Here is a 24,810-nt window from a genome sequence, read left to right as displayed (position 1 = left end):
CACCGTTTACTATTGGCCAAAATAGCAGCTGCTGGCAAGAAAACTATCCTGTCACAATGGATAGCTACAGATACCCTATTTTTGACTTTACTATTACCATGACTATCATACTTATTTCATATGGAGTGGCTAGAAATGATAATTAACAAAGAATGATAGAGAAGTTCTTTGAAATATGGCTCCCCTATGTCCAGATGCTAACTGACCCTATTAAAGGTACCCTTAGACAAGCTATAACTCACACTAAGTGGTACAATCTTGAAGTACTTGCTTTGGGACATCCGCCTTTTAAAAAAAAAAATAACAACAGACATTTGGGTAGCACTGTATAAATGTACATTATCCTCACTATATTTAGGATCACCCTACTACACTGCCTCTGTTGTGAATATGTTCTGAGAGGTGATTGATTGTCTTTGCTTGACATGTTTTCTTTTCTTTTTTCTGTGCCATGTTGATTGTACAGATCTACCATCATTTCATTTCTCTGAATAATCTTTTCATTGAATGATTGATGTACACATAAGTTATGCAGTTGTCCAATAAAGTATTTGAAAAAAAAAATTAACTCAAAGAATTGTGTATGCCAGTGATTCCCAAAATTCTTTGAATCACTGCGCCCTAGAGTATCAAAATATTTGTCATTATACCCCTAGGACAAAGTTTATTATTGGAATTTATAAATAAATAAGTAAATTATGTGTATATGTCATAAGGGCCCTACACATTGGCCGATCCTCCGCTGAGCTGCCCGACGGTGGAGACGGCCGACGGGTGACCCGGCGGCAGAGGGGCAGTGACGGGGGGAGTGAAGTTTCTTCTCTCCCCCGTCACCCGGCTGCATTGAAGTGCAGGCAAATATGGACAAGATCGTCCATATTGGCCTGCATGTACAGCCAAAGGAGGACCAGCGATAAACGAGCGTGGGGCCGCACATTGTTCATCGCTGGAGTCTCCACACTCAAAGATATGAATGGTATATTGTTCATTTATGAACGAGATCGTTCATATCTTTGACTGATGTCGGCCAGTGTGTAGGGCCTATTATTAATTATGTGGTGAGGGACATGATTCACTTTGTTTGTCCACATATTTATGACTGACAGATGCCAGCACTGGTTTTGCCTATTACATTGAGCATAAATAATTTGCATTGGTTCTCTATCACCAACCCGAGGCATCTATGCAAGTGTCCCGAGGAACCCCAGGGTGCCATGGCACACAATTAGAGAACCACTGGTGGAGGCATTATTTACATTAGCAGACCTTTATATCACAACTGGTTATTAACAAGTATATTTGTTTCCTTTATTTACTGCAGCTGACTAAACCCATTAGAGTGTCCTCTGTTTGCTTCTTTGTCTATTTTAATATGTAAGGTTTTCTATCTTATTCCTTTGGAGCATTAACTTAACTAATGACAATACACATTTTATTAAATTGCAAGAAATTTATTGATTAAAGAAATCATTCAGGAAATAAAGCAACAATCAAGACTTCTCAAAAACATGGGCGATCCAATGAGAATGAGAATTTCAGAAAATGATTAATATTGGTTTGCAAAGATTCGGAATCAGTTTTCTCCTTTGGAAGCAGATGTGCTTCGGATGGGATCCTGGGACTCTGCAAAATAATATGTAACAATATAAATACATGTAAGAGAACACAGAACCATGATCTTAGAATGAATGCATCAGTCAGTTACCACATGTGATGAACATATAACAGATATGTAAGTGAAGCAGCTTAGTTTTCTCAATACTTTGGAACATATTGAATTTTCTAGCTGTGTCTGATAGATATTCACACTCCCAGGATGCAATGTGTTTGGGAGCCATTATACAGAATACTGCAAGATGCTCTGTGTACAGATGGAGCCATACTCATTGAGCGTGGCTGCATTGCAGGCGGGAGTGAGCGGCGTGCCTAGGTGCGCCTGTGCCTCAGCACACCACAGCGCGCATAGAGACACTGCCATTCACTTTGAATGGGGCGCGTGTGCATCTACGACGCACGCACGCCCCGTTTGCTCCCGGCGGTCTGCCTCCTCAGCCACGTCCAGGCACAGACGGATCCACGATCAGCGAGGCTCTATCTATATATGCTCTGAGCATTCTCATACTCCTCTATGCTGCACATCTTTGCTGTAATGTGTGGACTGTGTCATTGTAGTACAGTTACACAGCTAATGTTTGTGAAGTCTGGGGTCATTCTAATATCACTGGGGGACATTTATTAGAGCTCCTGTACTGGAAAATAAAAGAAAAGGATCCTGCACATAACATGCACCATATGTATGAATACAGTTGTCCTTCTCCCCCCTCTGTGATCAGTGCAGCATTTTGCAGATTCTGTAAGTAAAAGTGGGCATGGCTTCTATGGACATCAAATGGAAACAAGTGAGAAATCTATCAAAGCTTTTCCATTTGGTGTCTGGCTGTATTATTCTGGCGCACTTGCAGATTCTATCTAGTCATAGCTGCTCTGAGAGTTATCAATTCATGTATTGACAGAGCAAGAATCCTCACCATCCTGTATAGTAATCACTGAGCAAATGAATAAACCCATAGTTTACTCACAATGTTAACTTATTCTTTTGCACAGGTGTTGAAAACATCAATATAACAGTGATACTGCACAAAATACTGGGACTTAGTACATAGATAAACACACATTTCTTATTATTGTATATGAAATGGTAAAACTATGGACCTGGAATAGAAACATATCATCATATTACAATGTTACACATTTATTTAACGTTTGCTTTTTAATAATCAATGTAATGTAATTGTCTTTAAGATATTGTGTATTTCTGTTGTTTGCTTCCTAAGTATATTACACTAGGGGAAGGGTGCCCATAGTAAATACTTTGCAGTTAGAGTTGTGCTTGCTCTTGTAAAGTCTACGTTCAGGGATACAAGTTTGTCAGCGTAACAAGTGGCGCTGACAAATGAAAGGAAGTTCAAAGAGGTGTGTTGGCTTTTGATGTATTGTAACAGGATGAATGGACTCCTGAAAAAACAATTTAGAAGTCATTATCTATCGCATCATTCATTTATTGTTTCACTTTTTATTTTTATGAATTGTAATGGACATATTTATCAACAGGACCTTATTACTAGCAAACTGAGAATTTCATTTGGCAATTGGGCATTGACTAAAATACAAAAGGGTTAGTGTCAGTGATAGCATTGTTCTACTGGAGATAAACTCACATCTGCATGGGGAAGCCCATGTAACACATATTCATACTAGAGATGTGCAGGTTTGGATTTACTCAGCTCTTAATGCCAGAATTAACATGAGTTTGGATTTATTTGGATTTTTCTAATTGGCTACCCAAAACACATGACATCCGAGAGCCAATAAAATGCAGTTTTGAGATCCAGGTAAATCCGAGTAAATCCAGGTAAATCCGAAACTGCACATCTCTAATTCATACCTGTATTGTTAGCACCATACCAGATTGTCTATAACATAATGGTATTTTTTTTTATCTGGCTCTAAGCTGACACATACCTGAGCACAACTACATGCCAGCCATTACTGTAAGCTAACCCTTATCACTATGGGCCAGTAGTGCCACAAGTAGTATTGCCTAGCTGCCCCGGTGATATGTTTCAGTAAAATTGCATTTTAAAAATAAATAAATAAAAGCTATGTGATCATGACAGTGCTCTCAATGATTAATTGTTCCCAAAAGTTTAATTATCTTAGTGCTCCAGCAGTAATGGAACATGTTCATACATACATCCAATTAGAGATATGTGATATGTGTGTGTGTGTGTGTGTGTGTGTGTGTGTGTGTGTGTGTGTGTGTGTGTGTGTGTGTGTGTGTGTGTGCGTGTGTGTGTGTGTGTGTGTAACTCACCATCATTTACCAGAAACTAAACCAGGAACTGCACCAGTTTCACCAGTACCACTGCCCAGCTTGAATGAAATAAATAGAATAGCATTATAAACAACTTAAATATTATACACATTTGTATCTCAAAGTGTTTTTGCATCTTATCAGGCTAAATATAGAGGATGCATCATTACAGATTGAAACATTATTATTTTGGATTTTTTAGATCCATAGCTAAAGATAAAGGACAATTAAAAATTGGGACTAAGAATATCTTTACATGTAGTAAAATCCCAGTCTGAGGAGTAGGCAACAATTGTAATAGCCTTTTGCTATATGCAACAACTGGACACTTATACCCCTTTCACATTCACACAGCCCAAAATTTCCCGGGTTAAAACACATGAACGCGCATCAACCCGGGAAATTTCTCGGTGTGAAAGGGTACAGGGACAAAAACCCGGGATTTCTGTCCCTGCATTTCAACCCTGCAATCGACCAGGGTTGGTCCCGGGATGTTCCCTGGAACCTGGACAGTGTGAATGGTGCAGGGACATGTCCCACCTTCCCGGGTTGCCTATACTGATGCTGATTGGCTATTCAGGGCACTTCCTGGTCTTGTGTCTTTTCTGAGACGCCCATTTTCAGAAAATGCAGGGCCATCCCGGGTTCAGTATGAAAGGTGCAGACCTGGGATGTCTCGGCTCCAAATGCTGGTATGAAAGGTGCCAACCCGGGAATGTCCCTGCATGAGCCCGTGGCAGAATTCCCAGGTTTTGCCCCTGCATTTCTGTTGTGAAAGGGGTATAAGGCATGCAGCCACTAAGATATGTATAACCAGCAGTCAGCTATGGAGTTGCAGCTATCAGATTAGTCCTAAATGATCAGATTCATGTGTAGCCATTGCCAACACCATGGGGAAATAGTGGTCTCTGATGGCAACTAAGGATACATTGTGTTAGGAAGGATCTGGTCTTACATATGGGGATCAGATGACACTCTTTTCTAGATATGATTTTCAGTTATTTACATTTTCACTACTATTTGGGACATTTCCAAAAGCACTTTATATTAGTAACACATTTTATTTTATTAGTCAGTGATTTCTGTCTGTAGATTGGTTACTGCTACTCACGTTACATGTTTAACATCACTAGCAATTATTTGAAAATGTTTTTTAGTATTTCACACTTACCGCTTTACAAAGACCTCCATTTGTAAGATTGTCTACAAGGCCTCCTGCAGCACCAGCCAGACCATTCTGAAATAAAATGATCCTACAGTATAAGTTGTACTGCAAAATACACTGTGCAAAATAAATCAACTGTATAAACGAACATAACCACATCATTGTTCCAAAATGGTAATCTATCATTTCTCCAATATATGTGTTATGGAAGAAAATTTGTGTCCTCATTAACATACAATTCAAGATAATTTGTTGATTATTGATTTTTGTTTACTTTTAGGAGGAAGGGCTGGTGGGTGCCCATTTACAGAAGCATTCATTGGCAATTACATATTATGTAGCTTATGGAATATATATATATATATATATATATATATATATTTACACTACAAAGGTGCGGCACTCCTGGCGACTCAAATAATGGACATCATCACAGCATGCATAAAGACAATGTTTCAATACCTTTATAGTTCATGACCTGATGACAATGCCGCAATAGAGGCATTGAAACGTCTTTATGCATGCTGTGACCATGTCCATTATTCGAGTCGCAAGGAGTGCCGCACCTTTGGAGTGTATGTGACAATTTTCTCTGGAGTCACCCAGCACAGGAACGCTGTCTGAAGGGGAGAGTCGGGCATATTGTGCCGTATATATATATATATATATATAGGTAATATATATAGGTAATGGGTTTGTGACAGATATTTAATCACATCCTTGATGTGTTTTTTACATTTCTGCAATTTATTGTTTTGGGGTTTAGTATTTTTATACTATACATGAAGCATATTGAAATGATCCCATCTATGACACAATCCATAACAATTGCCTTTATGTACCAATTAAAATTCACATATAAATCCTAATGCAAGTAAATGTTAGTCAGTGTTTAATCATTATGAGATATTATTATATTATTATGAGATATTATTAGCTATGACATAAATTATAATACAATACATACTAATGATGACTATTGCATCAAATAGAAAAATAAAAAACCGTCCTACATAAAAATAATTCTGTTTATTAAATTGCCAGGTTATTAAATAGTAACATCCAGAGAAAACATTTCTATTGCTAATGTGGTATTCACAATAATAGTGTAACTGAGGCATAAGCAACCTGTGGTTCTCCAGCTGCTGTGGAACTACACATCCCAGCATGCTCTGCCACAGTTTTGATGTTAGGACATGCTGGGATGTGTAGCTGAAGTGCAAGAGGTTGCCTATTGCTGGTGTACACATGTAATCAATGTGATGCTGAACGGTCACTGACTGATCTGTAAGTATAACTGTAATTGGCTCAACTGACAAATATTGTTCTCAATTAGTACATATAACCATAAGGAAGGTATTAGACTGCAGCAGGCTTAGGAACTCCATATTTAACAAGGAAAACAAAACAAAAATGTATATTCTAAAAATTCATGCACCTGGCACCTTATTCAGACATGTTGAAATGGAATACATTTGGATGTATACAGTAGTTGTTAATGACTTCTAAGTTTAATTTATCAGTGTGACAGCAACAGTCTCAGAACCATCATTAAACATTTGACATATAGATTGTGTTATATTTTATAAATATGGTAATAAAGAATTTATATATTTGAGCTTCAGTAAGTACAGTTTTGAGACCTTAACTAAAAAAGTGTGGACAGTAACATCAGATTGCATTTCTATGTGATAATAAAAAAATAAGAGGCCATTACATTTTTGCAATGTAACAGTGTAGCACCAAGACATGATGTATATTAACATTTATATAGCACACACATTGTATTCCTGAGCACTTACCACCAAAGAACTGTTAATTAAGCCTACAATTGCTGCTTTATCTGCACCAGTTAGAGAATCCTGAAAAATGATAATGTTTCAGTTATACAGTGCAGCAAATCATGTTGCAGACACAACATACGTCTTAGGTTTTTCAATAATGTGTGAAAACTATCATATTTCTATACATTATGTCTGACATTAAAGGGCCCAGAAGATATAAAATTAGATACATTAGTGTTGTACATCAGGGTCATTTGCAAAAAAAAAAAAAAAAAAAGATTGTCTGATTCATGAACACTGTGATGTATACGTTCCTTATTGTGTCTGCACTGACTAAGGTGCCAATAAAGGACATTTCTAATTTCATACATGGGGGTCTATGTACTAAGCCTTTGAGAGGGATAAAGTGGATGGAGATAATTTACCAACCAACCAGCTCCTAGCTGTCATTTTTCAAACACATCCTGTAACATGACAGGTGGGGGCTGATTGGATGGTTCTCTATCTCCATCCTTGTTATCTCTCTCAATGGAATATTACAGAGACACCATATATATAATAATGTGCCTGTATCTGTATAGTGAGGTTGCTTCCTGGGAAGAACTAAATTACTATATTGAGGTTTTCGGATTTTAGATGATAAAATGACATGGTGAGTGTGACGCATGTGGGCATGATCCAACAGTATGCTCCAGGGTAAGTAGTTTGGCATGTCAGTCTGTGTCTGTGGATAAGAGTACTGTTTGGGGACTCCGGGCACAGAGAGGGACCAGGACAGGTTACCTCACTGTACACGTGAAGAATTACCAAAAAATGGGAATCAGGCGCAAACAGGTGTTGTTGTTCTAATCCTGCTGCTACAAAAATGGGGTTAGTCAACCCCAATTGAATACAAAGTACAAACAACAACAAAGGGAAACAGCGCTACTAATTGAATGAGTAAAATGCCATTAGAAGGATCAAATGAAAAGCTGCACATTTAATGATAAAAAATAAAAATATAAACACACATAAAACAATGTTAAAAAATGGAGTCACAATAGTGAGAGCTGCTTAAATAGTGGTGTCAGTTCCTGTTGATTAAGAACTTGGCTGCAGATGGGTGGAAGAAGGAGCAATCAAAAGACTGGTAGTACAGTCCCGTTAGTGTAACTTTACCACAGTGGCACCGCTGGAGGTGTAGTCCATTTCAGAACATCCATTTGATGTAATGGTAGTGTTCAAGGTGTAGGGTCCTCACTAGAATACGGTGTCTTTCTTGTGGAAGGAGCGCTATTTGAACTCCAGAAGCAGGTTTGTCCACCGCAATTTTTCCACAGAGTTTTAAAAGTCCAGTATGGTTCGGGCACATAAAAGCAGCAGTATTTCTTATAAGGGGGACCCAAAATGGCAACTAATGCATTTTGCTGCAGGCACTACAGCTTTTTCAAAAGTGATTAGACCGGTGTGCTGTGAGGGCATTTATACCCTTAATGGCTACCAATTAGCCCGCAGCTGTTCATTTGATCCTTCATTGCAAGCAAAATAAAAATAAAACAAAAAATAAATAAAACAAAAAACAAATAGAAATATATTCATTATTAACCCTAATATGGTTCTAAGACAGACTCAGTTGGAGCAATCATGATTTTAAATACAATTTAAAAGAAAACAGACATTAATTCTCAGTAAGGAGGTGAATCACTTCCGGGTCGGGGTGTCTTTTGTGGTCACATGACATCTCTTAGTGCAGGGGTGGGGAACCTTCGGCCCTCCAGCTGTTGTTGAACTACACATACCAGCATGCCTTGCTACAGTTTTGCTATTTGGCCATGCTAAAACTGTTGCAGGGCATGCTGGGATGTGTAGTTCAACAGCAGTTGGAGGGCCGAAGGTTCCCCATCCCTGTCTTAGTGACACGCATCCTCAGTTAACTTCTATTCTGTAGAACATGATTCACTCCCCAAACTATAACAACAGTATAGTCCCAATGGCACTCGCTTGTAAACTGATGAGCGGCAAAATATTAGTGGCATAAAAACTAAAAATTCCATAGTGCAGAGAATTACTTCCAAGTATAGGGTGTCTGAGTGAACACGTGACACCTTCATAATGACACGCATAACGGGGTAGCTTCCAGACTTTAGAACACAATTTGTTCCCAAAGTAATGCTGGTACGGTCACGTGACTTGCCGCTCATCATCGATGGGTGGGGAATCACCGTGACACACAACATCGAGCGGCTCCCTAACTATGAACTGCAACGTAACAGCGTCAGTGCTGTTACGTGTCTGCCTTCAAGTCATTACTATAATGTTGGATTAATTTAATTACAGTAACTTTAATGCAGAACTCTAATGTAGAAAAGCTTTTTTTATAGTTCTATAGCATAAACATTTATTAGTTTAGACAGTACTTTCTTTAAAGTGTATGTGTAACTAATTAATGGTTGACTTGTCCCCTACCATAAAATTCGGGGTAACCTAAATACTTAATATTATTTTAAAGAAAAAATAATGAATAGATGTTTTTCAAAAATATAAACCCTATCCAAAATATCTGAAAATATAGACAGAATTGCACAAAAAAAATCAAAATAAAATAAAAATAGAACTGTAAGAGAAGACTGAAGCATGAGAGAATACACACATATTCTCGAGAGACAGAAAAACGGGGGAAGGTTGTACCACAAAAAAAAAGAACCAAATGATGAAAAACCTAATTGAATTATGAAACAGATGACAATACTGAGCTCTACCGACTCATTCAACCCTTCTGGGAAAATGCTATTCATCTAAAACATCCAGAACACCTCTTCTCTGCAGAGTCTCTTATATCTATCACCTCCTCGAAAGGATTGTGGTATGAATTCTAAACCTAACAACTTCAAACATTTAGGATCACCATTGTGAATGACGTCATAGTGTTTGGGCACACTGTGCATCTGAACTCGTTTCAATATGTTTCTCTGATGTTCTAAGAAACATATTTTGAGAGCATGAGTAGTGCGGCCTATATATCTCTTGTCACATCCACATATTAACACGTAGATCATGTGGGATGTATCACAGTTGATAAAGCTTTTAATTTCATAATTTTTTTCAGTTTTATCTAAAGCAATCTTTTGGGTCCGCTTTAGTATAAAATTACATATTATACATTTATTTTTTCCACATTTGTAGCAACCTTTCATCTTTAACTGATGTTGTCTTAACCAAGCTTTGCTATCTGTTAAACCAGTATCAAATTCCTTGATACCTCTAAGATGGCTAGGTGCCAAAAGATTCTTAGGAGACTTATTTTTACGAAAGATGAAACGGGGTTCCTGTCTTAATGAAGGAAGAAGCAGGGGATCTGGTTTCAGTATATGATAGTTTTTTTAAACAATTTTTCTAATTTCTGAATGGCAGTTATTAAAAGTTGAAATAAAAGCTATCTCCTCTATTTGACTTGTATTGTCCTCTTTCTTTTTGTTAGAAACCAACAGATCTTCTCTTTCTATATTGGTAACTTCTTCTAACCTCACTGTACAGTTATGTAATGTGGGAAATATATTTTGATAAGGAATTGTCTGAAATTAATTTAGGAGATGCATTAATACTGTATATACAGATGAAGCCATGCTAGTCGTGGCTCCGTCTGTGACTTGGCGCAACCGCCCAGGTGCGCCTATCACCTACAGTGTCCCAGTCCGCCCGATTGCACGCCCATTACAGAGACGCGCCCCATTCACTTGAATGGACAGCGTCTCCATCCGTGCAGAGAGCGTCTCTGTGCACTCCCGGCGTGACTAGGTGGACAGATCGCCAAGTCATACCGGGAGTGCTCATTTGCGATGGAGCTACCTCAGATGAGCGCGGCTCCATCTATATGTTATGATCAGTGCTTAGTGTTGTCAGTATCTAATCAGTGACATGATCTACTTTCCTAGTGTCCCCTGGCTGGAAGCATAAATATGTGACAGTAAAATAACCTAGAGATTCAGCTCATACAAGGTTTCAAAAATTCAACGTCAGTTGTATAAGAAATACAGAGATGCTATTCACTATATATATATATATATATATATATATATATATATATATATAGCAGAAGATACGAGGCGGCACTCAGAGACTTTAAATTCAGGGATATATTTGTGCAAAACATGCAAAAGGTAACGTAAATGTTTCAGGTACCTAGTCCCCTTCTTCAGGATATCTGAAGTCTCTGAGTGCCGCCCCGTATCTTCTGCTGTCTATTACCGGTACCCGGCTGGGGAGGGCACCAGAGCAGCATCAATCCAGCCTTGGATTCTGTGGAGTGCCGGAGCAGCTGCATTTACTATATATATATATATATATATATATATATATATGTGTATATATATATATATATATATATATATATATATATATACCTATAAACAAAATATGGGGAACAAAGAAGCCCAGTGAAGTATAATTTATATTTGATTTGAACATCACTTAATGCTATTAAATACAAACTATTAATCTTGAAATTATCCTTATATCATCCAGGTAGAGGAACAAATTTCCAAAGAGCACTGGATGTAGAGCATAAAACATATTGGGTATATAGATGGTCTGTCCAGTGCACAGCAAGGTGTACACCTACACTCCGCTCTCAGGAGATGCCTAGAAGTGCCCCTAGTCTTACAGGGATCTGTTTCGCTAGTAATAATTGAATAAACATTTTAAATTGGTTTCTTGTGCATCCTAAATGGAGGTGACTCTCCTGTCATCTGTACTACCATAATTAACCCCTCCAGTAAGAATGAAGAGTGGAATTAGTCATTCATATAGATATTTGCCAAAAAAAGCAAGTAACAACTTATTGGGCCTAATTCTGAGTTGATCGCAGCAGCAAATTTGTTAGATGTTGGGCAAAACCATGTGCACTGCAGGAGGGGCAGGTATAACATGTGCACAGAGAGTTAGATTTGGGTGGGGTGTATTCAAACTGAAATCTAAATTGCAGTGTAAAAATAAAGCAGCCAGTATTTACCCTGCACAGAAACAAAATAACCCACCCAAATCTAACTCTCTCTGCAAATGTTATAACTGCCCTCTCTGCAGTGCACATGGTTTTGCCCAATCAAATCAACTCAGAATTACCCCCATTATCCGTACTACAGCTCCACACACAAAAGGAACCTCAGCACAGGTTGGAGCCAGGAAATAGATTATAGTTACATCACAACATTAATATTCCCCAATGTATAACATAAATACACACTGCTATCATTCCTTAAAAAAAACAAGCCTGTGACAGGTAACTGTAAGAGCTATTATACAAATATCTCTCAATATGATTTACCAAAGTAATTTTCTAGCCACTATTCACCTAGTTTTCCATATATTTCAAATGGTGTCTACACCACACACTAGGCGATTCGCTCCAGTAGCAATTTCACCTAGAGCGTCCCCTTGCCGACATTGTGCATACACACTATGCGATATCACTAGCGATATTACACAGTGGTGTCAACAAGTGGATCTACTTTGGCCTACACAGAACAATTTAAGTTGTGTTGCCTGGAATGTTTGTAAAATATATAAAAACAATTGTTGGCCAAATACAACAACAACAACAACAACATATGATAATGGTGATTTTACCATCAATGCACAGAATCTCAGACTGGTAATTCAATAAAATAAAGTAAAAAATTTCTATTTTCTTTATTCTACAGCTCAAAACATTACAAATCAGAAGATACAAAAGTTTTTTTTGTATAAAACACATATGTTTTGTAATGAGTTGGACTGATAGCATTATAAAGCCTTGTACTTTTTTTTTTAACTTCATTGAAATCCCAAACATGCCACTATATACCCTCAACATTCATTTATTGGGAACATTCATGCATTAACCTTTTAGGGATTTGTCTCATTATGCTGGGGTAAGAAATACCATTGTCTAAAGTACAGTATTACTTAAATAAAATGAAGTGTGTGTCATTACTGGGGATTTTTCTATACCCGAACTTCGGCTTACAGTGTGGGATGGATTACGGGCCATGTATAAAAAGCTGGGAGGCTTTATTAGACTTCTGCACATGGAGTTGGCAATGGAGTGTACTAGGCACTGGATAGGGAAGTCGAGATGAGAGATTTGAGAATCAGCATGATAGGTTCTAGTATTAGGTAACCGGCCAAGAACTGATAATGCATAATAGGAACCAAGCTGGGAAAGATAATGAGTGAGGAAACTGTGCTGGTACTGGTAGTGTATCTAGTAACTGGTAATATATATGGTACCAGACTGAGCCAGTATTGCGTTATATAACTGGCCTGGAATTGTTATTGCTTTAGATAACTGGGCTGGATCCAATGATGCATGATAGAGATACTGAGCATGACTATACAGGACCCTGATGGACCAGGATGGTGTCTGACGATATCATATTGAACTGACAGTGACCGGTGCTCCAGGAAGGGTTAGCTAGTCCCTGATTGGTTGCCAGAGTAAGCTGTAGCTGAGAAGTATTTTAATTAGAGAAGCCATGGCCAGCTGACCATTCTAACATGGCGGTGCCCATACTGGAATGAGTTCATTGAAGAGGTAGCCAGCATGGCATGAAGCAGCATCTGACTGGGATGCTGGAGGAGAGCAGCAAGGACTAAGATCTCACCACTTGCTGGAAGAAACAGCGCAGAGGGCATTTGTAACTGGGTCATGGAAGGCTCAGTCAATTACAGAGGGTGACAGCATGTTCTAAGGGCAAAGTAATTTTACATTTGAAAACAAAGATCTATTACAATAGCTTACCACATCGATGGTAACGCCACAGAGCTTGCCCTTCAAAATAGAAAACATAATTAATGGAAACCTTTAACATTTTACATGCATTTATGTTGTTATTCTACAAGTTTCAAAGATTACATATGGTCTATGCAGAAGTATTGTTACAGCAGATTTCCTAACGATGTTACACCCAGACAGATCAGCTAGGGATGTAGTGTATTTATTGACGATAAATAGTGTAATAGATTGCTGCTAACCTCGTAACTTCAGAGATTACTGAAATGTGTCAATTATTAAAAGAAATGGATTCCATTTGTAATTCATCATCAGTTCCCAGACTGTCAATAGCCCCAAAAAATGGAAAATGTAACACTATTGTGTCCAGTTATTGTATAATACAGTAGCAGCGCAGTGTCTGTAACATTGGATCAAACATTCATTTTAATTATCAATTGTGGAATATATTTTTTAAACTTTGATTTGTGATTCTAAGATCAATGCCAGTTCTAGTTGTTTATAGAGGCATGTATCTGGGTTTTTTTTTGTCCTACAGCCAGATAATAACACATTAGATCGGGGTTTCTCAGTCCCATTGCTCAAATTTATGTTTTGAATGTTTTAATTATTATTCCTTTGCCCCTAATAGACCTTACATTAATCTGTGTGTCCCTTCAGTAAATGAAAATAAAAGAGCAACAACATCACCATCATACTGTATATTGCACTTTGCTACATATTGGGGTATATGCAATTGCAATCGAATTGCCGAAAATGTCGAAAAACGGGGCATTTTCGACAAAAAAAAAAATTCGACAATGCAATACAGTACTTTGACAAAAAAACGGACTTTTCAGACTCGACTTTTTGAAATTCGACAGTTCACAAATTCGACATGTCTGCAATGGTAAAAATGCGGCTTTTCGACAAAAGTATATTCAATTGAAAAATGTCGATTCGACAACAGTGCTTTTCGACAGTAAATTCGTCAATTTCATTCCGCCTCACTTTGCTGGCGGAATCTAATAAAAAAAATGTAAAACATTTTTTTTTTTTTTTTGCTAATAGCATATCTATTTATATTAGAAGGGATTAGGTACTTGGTTTGTCTATTAGGATTTTCAACTATTATTTATATATTTTTTTAAATAATATATATTTTTTAACTTGAGAGAGCATGGTTTTCAGTGGGAAGGGGTGGGAATGGGTTAAAAATCTGAAAAAAAATGCGTGGGGTCCCCCCTCCTAAGCATAACCAGCCTCGAACTGGACAGGGATCCCCCGTATTTTTAGAACCAGCACCGGGCTCTGCGTCTGGTCCTGGTGTAAAAAATACGGGGGACAAAAAGCGTAGGGGTCCCCTGTATTTTTTGAACCAGCACCGATCTCCACAAGCTGGGGAGATAATGCCACAGCCGAGAGACACTTTTATACCGGTCCCTGCGGCCATGGCATTAAATACCCAACTAGTCACCCCTGGCCGGGGTACCCTGGAGGAGTGGGGACCCCTTAAATCAAGGGGGTCCCCCCCTCCAGCCACCCAAGGGCCAGGGGTGAAGCCCGAGGCTGTCCCCCCCATCCAAGGGCTGCGGATGGGGGGCTGATAGCCATGTGTAAAAATGAAAGAATATTGTTTTTTGCAGCAGAACTACAAGTCCCAGCAAGCCTCCCCTGCAAGCTGGTACTTGGAGAACCACAAGTACCAGCATGCAGGGGTAAAACGGGCCCGCTGGTACCTGTACTTCTACTGCAAAAAATACCCAAATAAAAACCGGACACTCACACCATAAAAGTACAACTTTATTACACACATGCCGACACACATACTTACCTATGTTCACACGCCGACCTCTGTCCACTTCTCCATGAAGAATCCGGGGTACCTGAAAATAAAATGATACTCACCTAAATCTAGTGTGTCCTGTCCTATTTTTGTAATCCACGTACTTGGCAAAAAAACAAACCGCATTTACCCGATCCACATGGACTGAAAGGGGTCCCATGTTTACACATGGGACCCCTTTCCCCGAATGCTGAGATCCCCCGTGACTCCTGTCACAGAGGGTCCCTTCAGCCAATCAGGGAGCGCCACGTCGTGGCACTCTCCTGATTGCCTATGCGCGTCTGAGCTGGCAGACTGCGAGTAACCTCACCGCTGACCGCAAAGTTCCCACCATTGAATATAATGGAGGGGCTGTGCGATGCGCTGTCTGCCAGCTCAGACGCGCATAGGCAATCAGGAGAGTGCCACGACGTGGCGCTCCCTGATTGCCTGAAGGGACCCTCTGTGACAGGAGTCACAGGGGGTCTCAGCATTCGGGGAAAGGGGTCCCATGTGTACCCCATCAATTGGAACGTTTTTCGACAGCGGGACTGTCAAATCCGTTTTTTATTGAATATGTCGAATTCTGGCACCCGCCGGCCGGAATTCGATGATCGAATTTTGTCGAATTTAAAAACAGGCGAAAAAATGCTGCAATTCGCCCGGAATTGCATATACCCCATTGGCTGAACTGACTACTGACTTTATTTGGAAATAAATCTATCCAATTTACTGTAAATGTATGTTATATATCAGCAGCAATATCAAAAGAAATATATAAAAAAGAACACACTTCTGATACATTTTTATCTGTACACAGTAAGGTCAATTATTATCATGTTATACATTTTTGCAGAATTATTGGTCTACATCACAGCGTCCAAGCTGTGGCCACTGAGCTACATTTACCTGATGTTTGCCTAATGACAATTGTCTTTTGCAACTAATATTGGGCTGACTCTGAGATGGACACTACTTCGCTGTGGCGTCTTTGGATGCAGCAGCAATGTGAAAATGTGCTAATGGCACAAGAGGCAGCTGAAACAAAACAAAAAAACCTTCTACCGGCATCACAGGTTCAAGTGCTGCATCTGAACAAGCAGCATCAGATTACTATTGGGACTATTGTTCGCTATGGTTGCAGTCATTGCCCTGCTGAGTACTGTATGTCTAAGCTTACATAGAATGTGCGATAAAGCTCCTCTGCAAAGGCCAGGAAATCTGCAACGGAGGATGCAGAACCCGCCTTCGGCACACCTAAAAATGGGGCACCACACCCTCATTTTGAAAAATGGTCCCCATCGCTGGCGCTGCCACCAGCTCCACTGCCCAAATCTCTATCATGCTGCTGCTTTGTGGCACTGTGGGTGATCACACAGAAATCACAAAGAGATTGACGCATGCGCTTATCGGTAAACACCATTGGGTTTACATACAACTCGGTATCAGACCTTTAGTCAACAAATACTACTATTTACCTACAAATAAATCCATATCTTTATAGTTTTTCAAACAAAAATCAAACTGCCAGACCCTCAACAGTGTAATCTCCAAGTGCCTACATTTTGTTAAAGCAAGAATACTAATTCCATTTGTGACATTATTAATTTTAATAAATAAAAGAAAAAAAACAAATTATGTTAAAACAACACATAATTGCTATAAAATAGAACTATAATAATTGTTTTACCTTAATAAACTGTATCTAAATAACAATCTGTAGCAATTACAGTGAGTAATATCACCTGGTATACAAAACATGAATATAAAATGATTCAATACGAACAATGCAGGTCCTTCTCAGAAGTTATTTATTCCTCCCAAACAGCTAAGGCTGAGCATTCACTACTGTAGGCAAAGGCTGTCTGCAGCCCAAACTACAGTATACTAACAAGGGGAATAAAAGGAAGTGCTGCGTTACATCTTGTTGGGGCATTTGGGCCTCCTACACACTACTGAATTCCAAGGTGGAGATACAGATGGTTAATTATCTACTGAGACTGTCCCATATTGTTGGCATTCGTTTTACACATTATTACTCACTGTGATTGCTGCTGAGTTTATTTGTGTTACATTTCATTGAGTTAATACATTTACCATAGATAGTGATACATTGTTATAATTCCTCTGTTTTAAAGTCATCCATTATTTTATATGCATAGTAATGCTACTGGTCAAGCACTGCAGGAAATTAATATATGATGATGGTGATGGCCAAGCTCCATAAGCAATGTTAGTAATTGGAATTGTAAATTTCTAATCCTGTTTCACCTATTTAAAAACTAGATAAGTTCACTGACCCTCATGTTTTGGTTGTGAATCTGGATTCATCTTCTTGTTTTGATTTTGGTTTAGCAAAATCACCTTCATGCATTTTGGTTTGGATTTGATTTAAAATCAATAAAAAGTACGTGATAAAACCAACTAAAAAATCATGTCATTTTTTAAACCCCAAAAAATAAATTCAGATTTAAAATCCAAATTATAAACCTTAGGAAGATTAGAACCGGGACACTGTTTGGTTCAGGGTCCTCTTGGGGGACATGACCACAGGGAGGGTTACAGAGGAAACCACCGGTGGGTCCCACTGGCTGGGGGCCCACCTCCTGCTCTAAGGATCAGGTTCTAGATTGTGCACTTGCATTATACATTATACATATGTGACCTTATACTGGACTATGGTGTATTTTCTACAGTGCATTGCTGTTATTAATCTGTATTTAATCTGGCACATTATCATGCATGCAACAGCTGAATTTACTGTATATAATTATGAAGGGGCCTAGACTTTGCACTCTCTAATGGTTAGTCAAATCAATAAGGTGGCAGGCCCCACCCCCTCTGCAGACTGACCACACCCCTAAACATGGGCCCCTACCACAGCATTACCTCAGTGGGCCCTACATGCCCCAGTCCCACAATGCATGACCAGGTTTTGTTTCGGTTCAGATCCACAGAATTTGGGGTGGATTCGGATTTCTAGAAATCTGAACTGTACATCTCTATTAAAAACCATTGATTTAATATTTTGCATTTCTGCAAATTTATAGGATTGTCTTCAAATATTGCACTGAATTCAATTAATACTGTACATCAGTGCTGCAAGTATGGTGGTATGGGGGGGTACTGCTTACTGGTAAGAAATTGCTAGTTGGTACGCAGTAGCGCCTGCTGCTGTGCTGTTTGTGAGGGGAGAAGAGCGCTTCTCTTGCCCCTAAGTGCTTGTCTGGTTTCCTGTGGTGGCGCATCTCTCAAATGAGGCGCAGGTACGTTAGCCAATCAGAGCTCATGGACCGGCATCTGAGGCTCCTGATTGGCTCACAAACTGCCATCTCATTTGAGAGACATGCCGCTGCCAATGGAGACTGGATGAGCTTATCTGGCACTATGGGGGCATATCTGGCACTGGGGGCATATGAGTATCTGGCACTGTGGGGGCAATATCTGGCACTATGGGGGAATATGTGTATCTGGCACAATAGGGGTATATCTGGCACTGGGGCATATGTCTATCTGACACTGTGGGGGCATATCTGGCATGAAGGCATATGTGTATCTGGCACTGTGGGAGAATATCTGGCACTATGGGGCATATGTGTATCTGGCACTGCACTACTGGGGGCATATGTGTATCTGGCACTATTGGGGGCACATGTGTACCTGGCACTATGTGAGCATATCTGGCACTGGGGGCAAATATGTATCTGGCACTGTGGGAAAATATCTGACACTATGGGGGGCATATCTGGCACTGAGGACATATGTGTATCTGGCACTATGGGGGCATATCTGGCACTATGGGGCATGTGTATCTGGCACTATGGGAGCAAATGTGTATCTGAAACTATAGGAGCATATCTGGCACTGGAGGCATATGTGTATCTGGCACTGTGGGGGCATATCTTAAACCATGGGGGTCATATCTGGCACTATGGGGCATATGTGTATCTGGCATTGTGGGGGCATATCTGGCACTCTGGGGGCATATCTGGCATTGGGGGCCTATGTGTTTCTGGCACTATTGGGGGCATATGTGTATCTGGCACTCCACTATTGGGGGCATATGTGTATCTAGCACTGTGGGGGCATATGTGTATCTGGTACTGCCCTACTGGGGCATATATATGTATCTGGCACTATTGGAGTCATATGTGTATCTGGCACTCCACTATTATATTCCCCAATAGTGGAGTGCCAGATATGTGTATCTAGCACTCTGGGGGCATATCTGGCACTGTGGGTGCATATGTGTTTCTGGTACGGCACTACTGGGGGCATATGTGTATCTAGCACTATTAAGGGCATATGTGTATTTGGCACTTCACTATTGGGGGCATATGTGTATCTGGCACTGCACTATTGGGGTCATATGTGTATCTGGCCCCACATATGTGTATCACGCACACATTTTCATTGGCCACACCCCATGTGACATGTGACCACCTCCCATTTTTGGCATGTTCTACTTGCACCACTGCTGTACATACAAGTTGATTCCATATATGCTGCAATAACGGTAGCTCTAATTGTTCCTCACAGCCACATAGGGCTGCATATGGAAACCTATGAGTCCAGAGTGATGCTTGGCCATGAGGAGGGGGCTTGTTAAGGTGGCGTTGCTAGTATTGCTTTACCCCCTCACACTTGATTGAATTGACCACATATACTTCAACCATATCATACTTTGTAGTTTTAAAAAAAATATTACACTTACTTTGTATACTGATATAATATAGGTTAGCTGCTAATTATAAAATCTGTCATGCATTAAAAAAGCCCACTGAAAATGAAAGAAAATACTGTATAAACCTGTAACGAAGAAATGTAATAAAAATCTTACCAAAAGTTTGGCTATAATCTGGATGTCAGGGTTCGAAGATTGAACCTGTTTCAGCAAAAGAAAATATTTCATAAAATCAAAGAATGTCGAAAGGATCACACACATAAATGTTATATCATGTCATGAGATACAAGTCATATTAGGTTCAGTGAATAATATGAAGCATAATGCATACTGTAGTTCTGTATGTGCTCCTTATCATACAGAAATAAGCTGTTGCTACTCTTGTTAGATGCACCAGTTGGGTTGGGGACTACAATGAAGTGATTGACTGGTTTCATGTGCATGTTTTTGCTTTTCACTCTGTACAAATCTTTTTATTGTTAACATGATTTATTGTTAATATAATTCTGTGTTTGGCAAAGTTACCTATAGAGGACACACAGGAGAGGGAGATGGGGATAGAGCTGCTAGAGGGGATGTTTGTACAAGCTAACACTTGTATACAGGTGGTCATATTACATGTGGTCATATGCTGTATCACTAATCTCAGATAACTAAAATAAAATATGGCCTTCACCTTGATATCATTATTGTTGTGTGAAACCTAATCTTCACTGAAACCATAAAGGCTTTGCTGGGTCCCTAATGCTGGCAATAGTGACCATACAGTACCACTAGCTCCATCTAATGATGGCATAAGAGTAGAGGCACAAGCAGCGATAAGCTGAGCTTACTGCTATCTGCTAAATACAGAACTGCATGGAGGTCATAACTAGAGATGTGCACCGGAAATTTTTCGGGTTTTGGTTTTGGATTCGGTTCCGCGCCCGTGTTTTGGATTCAGACGCGTTTTGGCAAAACCTCCCTGAAAAACAGATTAAATCATAGAATTTGGGGGTCATTTTGATCCCATAGTAATTATTAACCTCAATAACCATAATTTCCACTAATTTTCAGTCTATTCTGAACACCTCACACCTCACAATATTATTTTTAGTCCTAAAATTTGCACCGAGGTCGCTGGATGGCTAAGCTAAGCAACATAAGTGGCCGACACAAACACCTGGCCCATCTAGGAGTGGCACTGCAGTGTCAGGCAGGATGGCACTTCAAAAAAATAGTCCCCAAACAGCACATGATGCAAAGAAAAAAAGAGGCGCACCAAGGTCGCTGTGTGACTAAGCTAAGCGACACAAGTGGCTGACACAAACACCTGGCCCATCTAGGAGTGGCACTGCAGTGTCAGACAGGATGGCACTTAAAAAAAATTCTCCCCAAACAGCACATGATGCAAAGAAAAAAAGAGGCGCACCAAGGTTGCTGTGTGACTAAGCTAAGCGACACAAGTGGCCGACACAAACACCTGGCCCATCTAGGAGTGGCACTGCAGAGTCAGACAGGATGGCACTTAGAAAAATAGTCCCCAAACAGCACATGATGCAAAGAAAAATTAAAGAAAAAAGAGGTGCAAGATGGAATTGTCCTTGGACCCTCCCACGCACCCTTATGTTGTATAAACAGGACATGCACACTTTAACGAACCCATCATTTCAGCGACAGGGTCTGCCACACGACTGTGACTGAAATGACTGGTTGGTTTGGGCACCCACCAAAAAAGAAGCAATCTCTCCTTGCACAGACTGGCTCTACAGAGGCAAGATGTCCACCTCATCATCATCCTCCGATTCCTCACCCCTTTCACTGTGTACATCCCCCTACTCACAGATTATTAATTTGTCCCCACTGGAATCCACCATCTCAGATCCCTGTGTACTTTCTGGAGGCAATTGCTGGTGAATGTCTCCATGGAGGAATTGATTATAATTAATTTTGATGAACATCATCTTCTCCACATTTTCTGGAAGTAACCTCGTACGCCGAATGTTGACAAGGTGAGCGGCTGCACTAAACACTCTTTCGGAGTACACACTGGAGGGAGGGCAACTTAGGTAGACTAAAGCCAGTTTGTGCAAGGGCCTCCAAATTGCCTCTTTTTCCTGCCAGTATACGTACGGACTGTCTGACGTGCCTACTTGGATGCGGTCACTCATATAATCCTCCACCATTCTGTCAATGGTGACAGAATCATATGCAGTGACAGTAGACGACATGTCAGTAATCGTTGGCAGGTCCTTCATTCAGGACCAGATGTCAGCACTTGCTCCAGACTGCTCTGCATCACCGCCAGCGGGTGGACTCTGAATTCTTAGCCTTTTCCTTGCACCCCCAGTTGGGGGAGAATGTGAAGGAGGAGCTGTTGACGGGTCACGTTCCGCTTGACTTGACAATTTTCTCACCAGCAGGTCTTTGAACCTCTGCAGACTTGTGTCTGCTGGAAAGAGAGATACAACGTAGGTTTTAAATCTAGGATCGAGCACGGTGGCCAAAATGTATTGCTCTGATTTCAACAGATTGACCACCCGTGAATCCTGGTTAAGCGAATTAAGGGATCCATCCACAAGTCCCACATGCCTAGCAGAATCGCTCTGTTTTAGCTCATCCTTCAATGTCTCCAGCTTCTTCTGCAAAAGCCTGATGAGGGGAATGACCTGACTCAGGCTGGCAGTGTCTGAACTGACTTCACGTGTGGCAAGTTCAAAGGGTTGCAGAACCTTGCACAACGTTGAAATCATTCTCCACTGCGCTTGAGTCAGGCGCATTCCCCCTCCTTTGCCTATATCGTGGGCAGATGTATAGGCTTGAATGGCCTTTTGCTGCTCCTCCATCCTCTTAAGCATATAGAGGGTTGAATTCCACCTCGTTACCACCTCTTGCTTCAGATGATGGCAGGGCAGGTTCAGGACTGTTTGCTGGTGCTCCAGTCTTCGGCACGCGGTGGCTGAATGCCGAAAGTGGCCCGCAATTCTTCGGGCCACCTACAGCATCTCTTGCACACCCCTGTCGTTTTTTAAATAATTCTGCACCACCAAATTCAATGTATGTGCAAAACATGGGACGTGCTGGAATTTGCCCAGATGTAATGCACGCGCAATATTGCTGGCGTTGTCCGATGTCACAAATCCCCAGGAGAGTCCTATGGGGTAAGCCATTCTGTGATGATGTTTCCGTAAGAGGTTGTCAGCTGTCTGCCTCTTCTGGAAAGCGGTGATACAAAGTGTAGCCTGCCTAGGAACGAGTTGGCGTTTGCGAGATGCTGCTACTGGTGCCACCGCTGCTGTTCTTGCTGCGGGAGGCAATACATCTACCCGGTGGGCTGTCACAGTCATATAGTCCTGAGTCTGCCCTGCTCCACTTGTTCACATGTCCGTGGTTAAGTGGACATTGGGTACAACTGCATTTTTTAGGACACTGGTGACTCTTTTTCTGACGTGTGTGTACATTTTTGGTATCGCCTGCCTAGAGAAATGGAACCTAGATGGTATTTGGTACCGGGGACACAGTACCTCAATCAAGTCTCTAGTTGCCTGTGAATTAACGGTGGATACCGGACACACGTTTCTCACCACCCAGGCTGACAAGACCTGAGTTATCCGCTTTGCAGCAGGATGACTGCTGTGATATTTCATCTTCCTCGCAAAGGACTGTTGGACAGTCAATTGCTTACTGGAAGTAGTACAAGTGGTCTTCCGACTTCCCCTCTGGGATGACGACCGACTCCCAGCAGCAACAACAGCAGCAGTGCCAGCAGCAGTAGGCGTTACACTCAAGGATGCATAGGAGGAATCCCAGGCAGGAGAGGACTCGTCAGACTTGCCAGTGACATGGCCTGCAGGACTATTGGCTTTTCTGTGTAAGGAGGAAATTGACACTGAGGGAGTTGGTGGTGTGGTTTGCAGGAGCTTGGTTACTAGAGGAAGGGATTTAGTGGTCAGTGGACTGCTTCCTCTGTCATCCAAAGTTTTTGAACTTGTCACTGACTTATGATGAATGCGCTGCTGGTGACGTATAAGGGAGGATGATCCGAGGTGGTTAACTTCCTTACCCCTACTTATTACAGCTTGACAAAGGCAACACACGGCTTGATACCTGTTGTCCGCATTTGTGTTAAAATAATTCCACACCGAAGAGGTGATTTTTTTTGTATTTTGACCAGGCATGTCAATGGCCATATTCGTCCCACGGACAACAGGTGTCTCCCCGGGTGCCTGACTTAAACAAACCACCTCACCATCAGAATACTCCTTGTCAATTTCCTCCCCAGCGCCAGCAACACCCGTATCCTCATCCTGGTGTACTTCAAGACTGACATCTTCAATTTGACTATCAGGAACTGGACTGCGGGTGCTCCTTGCAGCACTTGCAGGGGGCGTGCAAATGGTGGAAGGCGCAAGCTCTTCCCGTCCAGTGTTGGGAAGGTCAGGCATCGCAACCGACACAATTGGACTCTCCTTGGGGATTTGTGATTTAAAAGAACGTACAGTTCTTTGCTGTGCTTTTGCCAGCTTAAGTCTTTTCATTTTTCTAGCGAGAGGATGAGTGATTCCATCCTCATGTGAATCTGAACCACTAGCCATGAACATAGGCCAGGGCCTCAGCCGTTCCTTGCCCTCCGTGTCGTAAATGGCATATTGGCAAGTTTACGCTTCTCATCAGATGCTTTCAATTTTGATTTTTTTTGGGTCATTTTACTGAACTTTTGTTTTTTGGATTTTACATGCTCTCTACTATGACATTGGGCATCGGCCTTGGCAGAC

At 40.7% G+C, this 24,810-nt stretch overlaps 1 protein-coding gene across 3 annotated transcripts in view; it reads right to left on the bottom strand.

The window, feature by feature from the left end:
* Nucleotides 1-1,430: 1,430 nt before the first annotated feature.
* LOC134956784 (uncharacterized) overlaps nt 1,431-24,810 on the bottom strand; it is a 206,088-nt gene continuing 182,708 nt past the window's right edge. For all 3 annotated transcript variants that reach the window (XM_063938737.1, XM_063938738.1, XM_063938736.1), the window contains 6 exons: nt 20,213-20,257; nt 13,578-13,607; nt 6,842-6,901; nt 5,046-5,111; nt 3,875-3,933; nt 1,431-1,623 (listed from right to left, as the gene is read on the bottom strand). In XM_063938737.1, the coding sequence (XP_063794807.1) occupies nt 3,877-3,933; nt 5,046-5,111; nt 6,842-6,901; nt 13,578-13,607; nt 20,213-20,257 (258 nt within the window). In that variant the 3' untranslated portion in view covers nt 1,431-1,623; nt 3,875-3,876. The remainder of the gene's footprint in view (nt 1,624-3,874; nt 3,934-5,045; nt 5,112-6,841; nt 6,902-13,577; nt 13,608-20,212; nt 20,258-24,810) is intronic.

This window comes from Pseudophryne corroboree, chromosome 9 (assembly GCF_028390025.1).
Source record: "Pseudophryne corroboree isolate aPseCor3 chromosome 9, aPseCor3.hap2, whole genome shotgun sequence".
NCBI classification, from domain to species: domain Eukaryota; kingdom Metazoa; phylum Chordata; class Amphibia; order Anura; family Myobatrachidae; genus Pseudophryne; species Pseudophryne corroboree.
The sequence above is the reverse complement of the archived record's forward strand: the minus strand, read 5'-3'. Positions and strand labels throughout refer to the sequence as shown.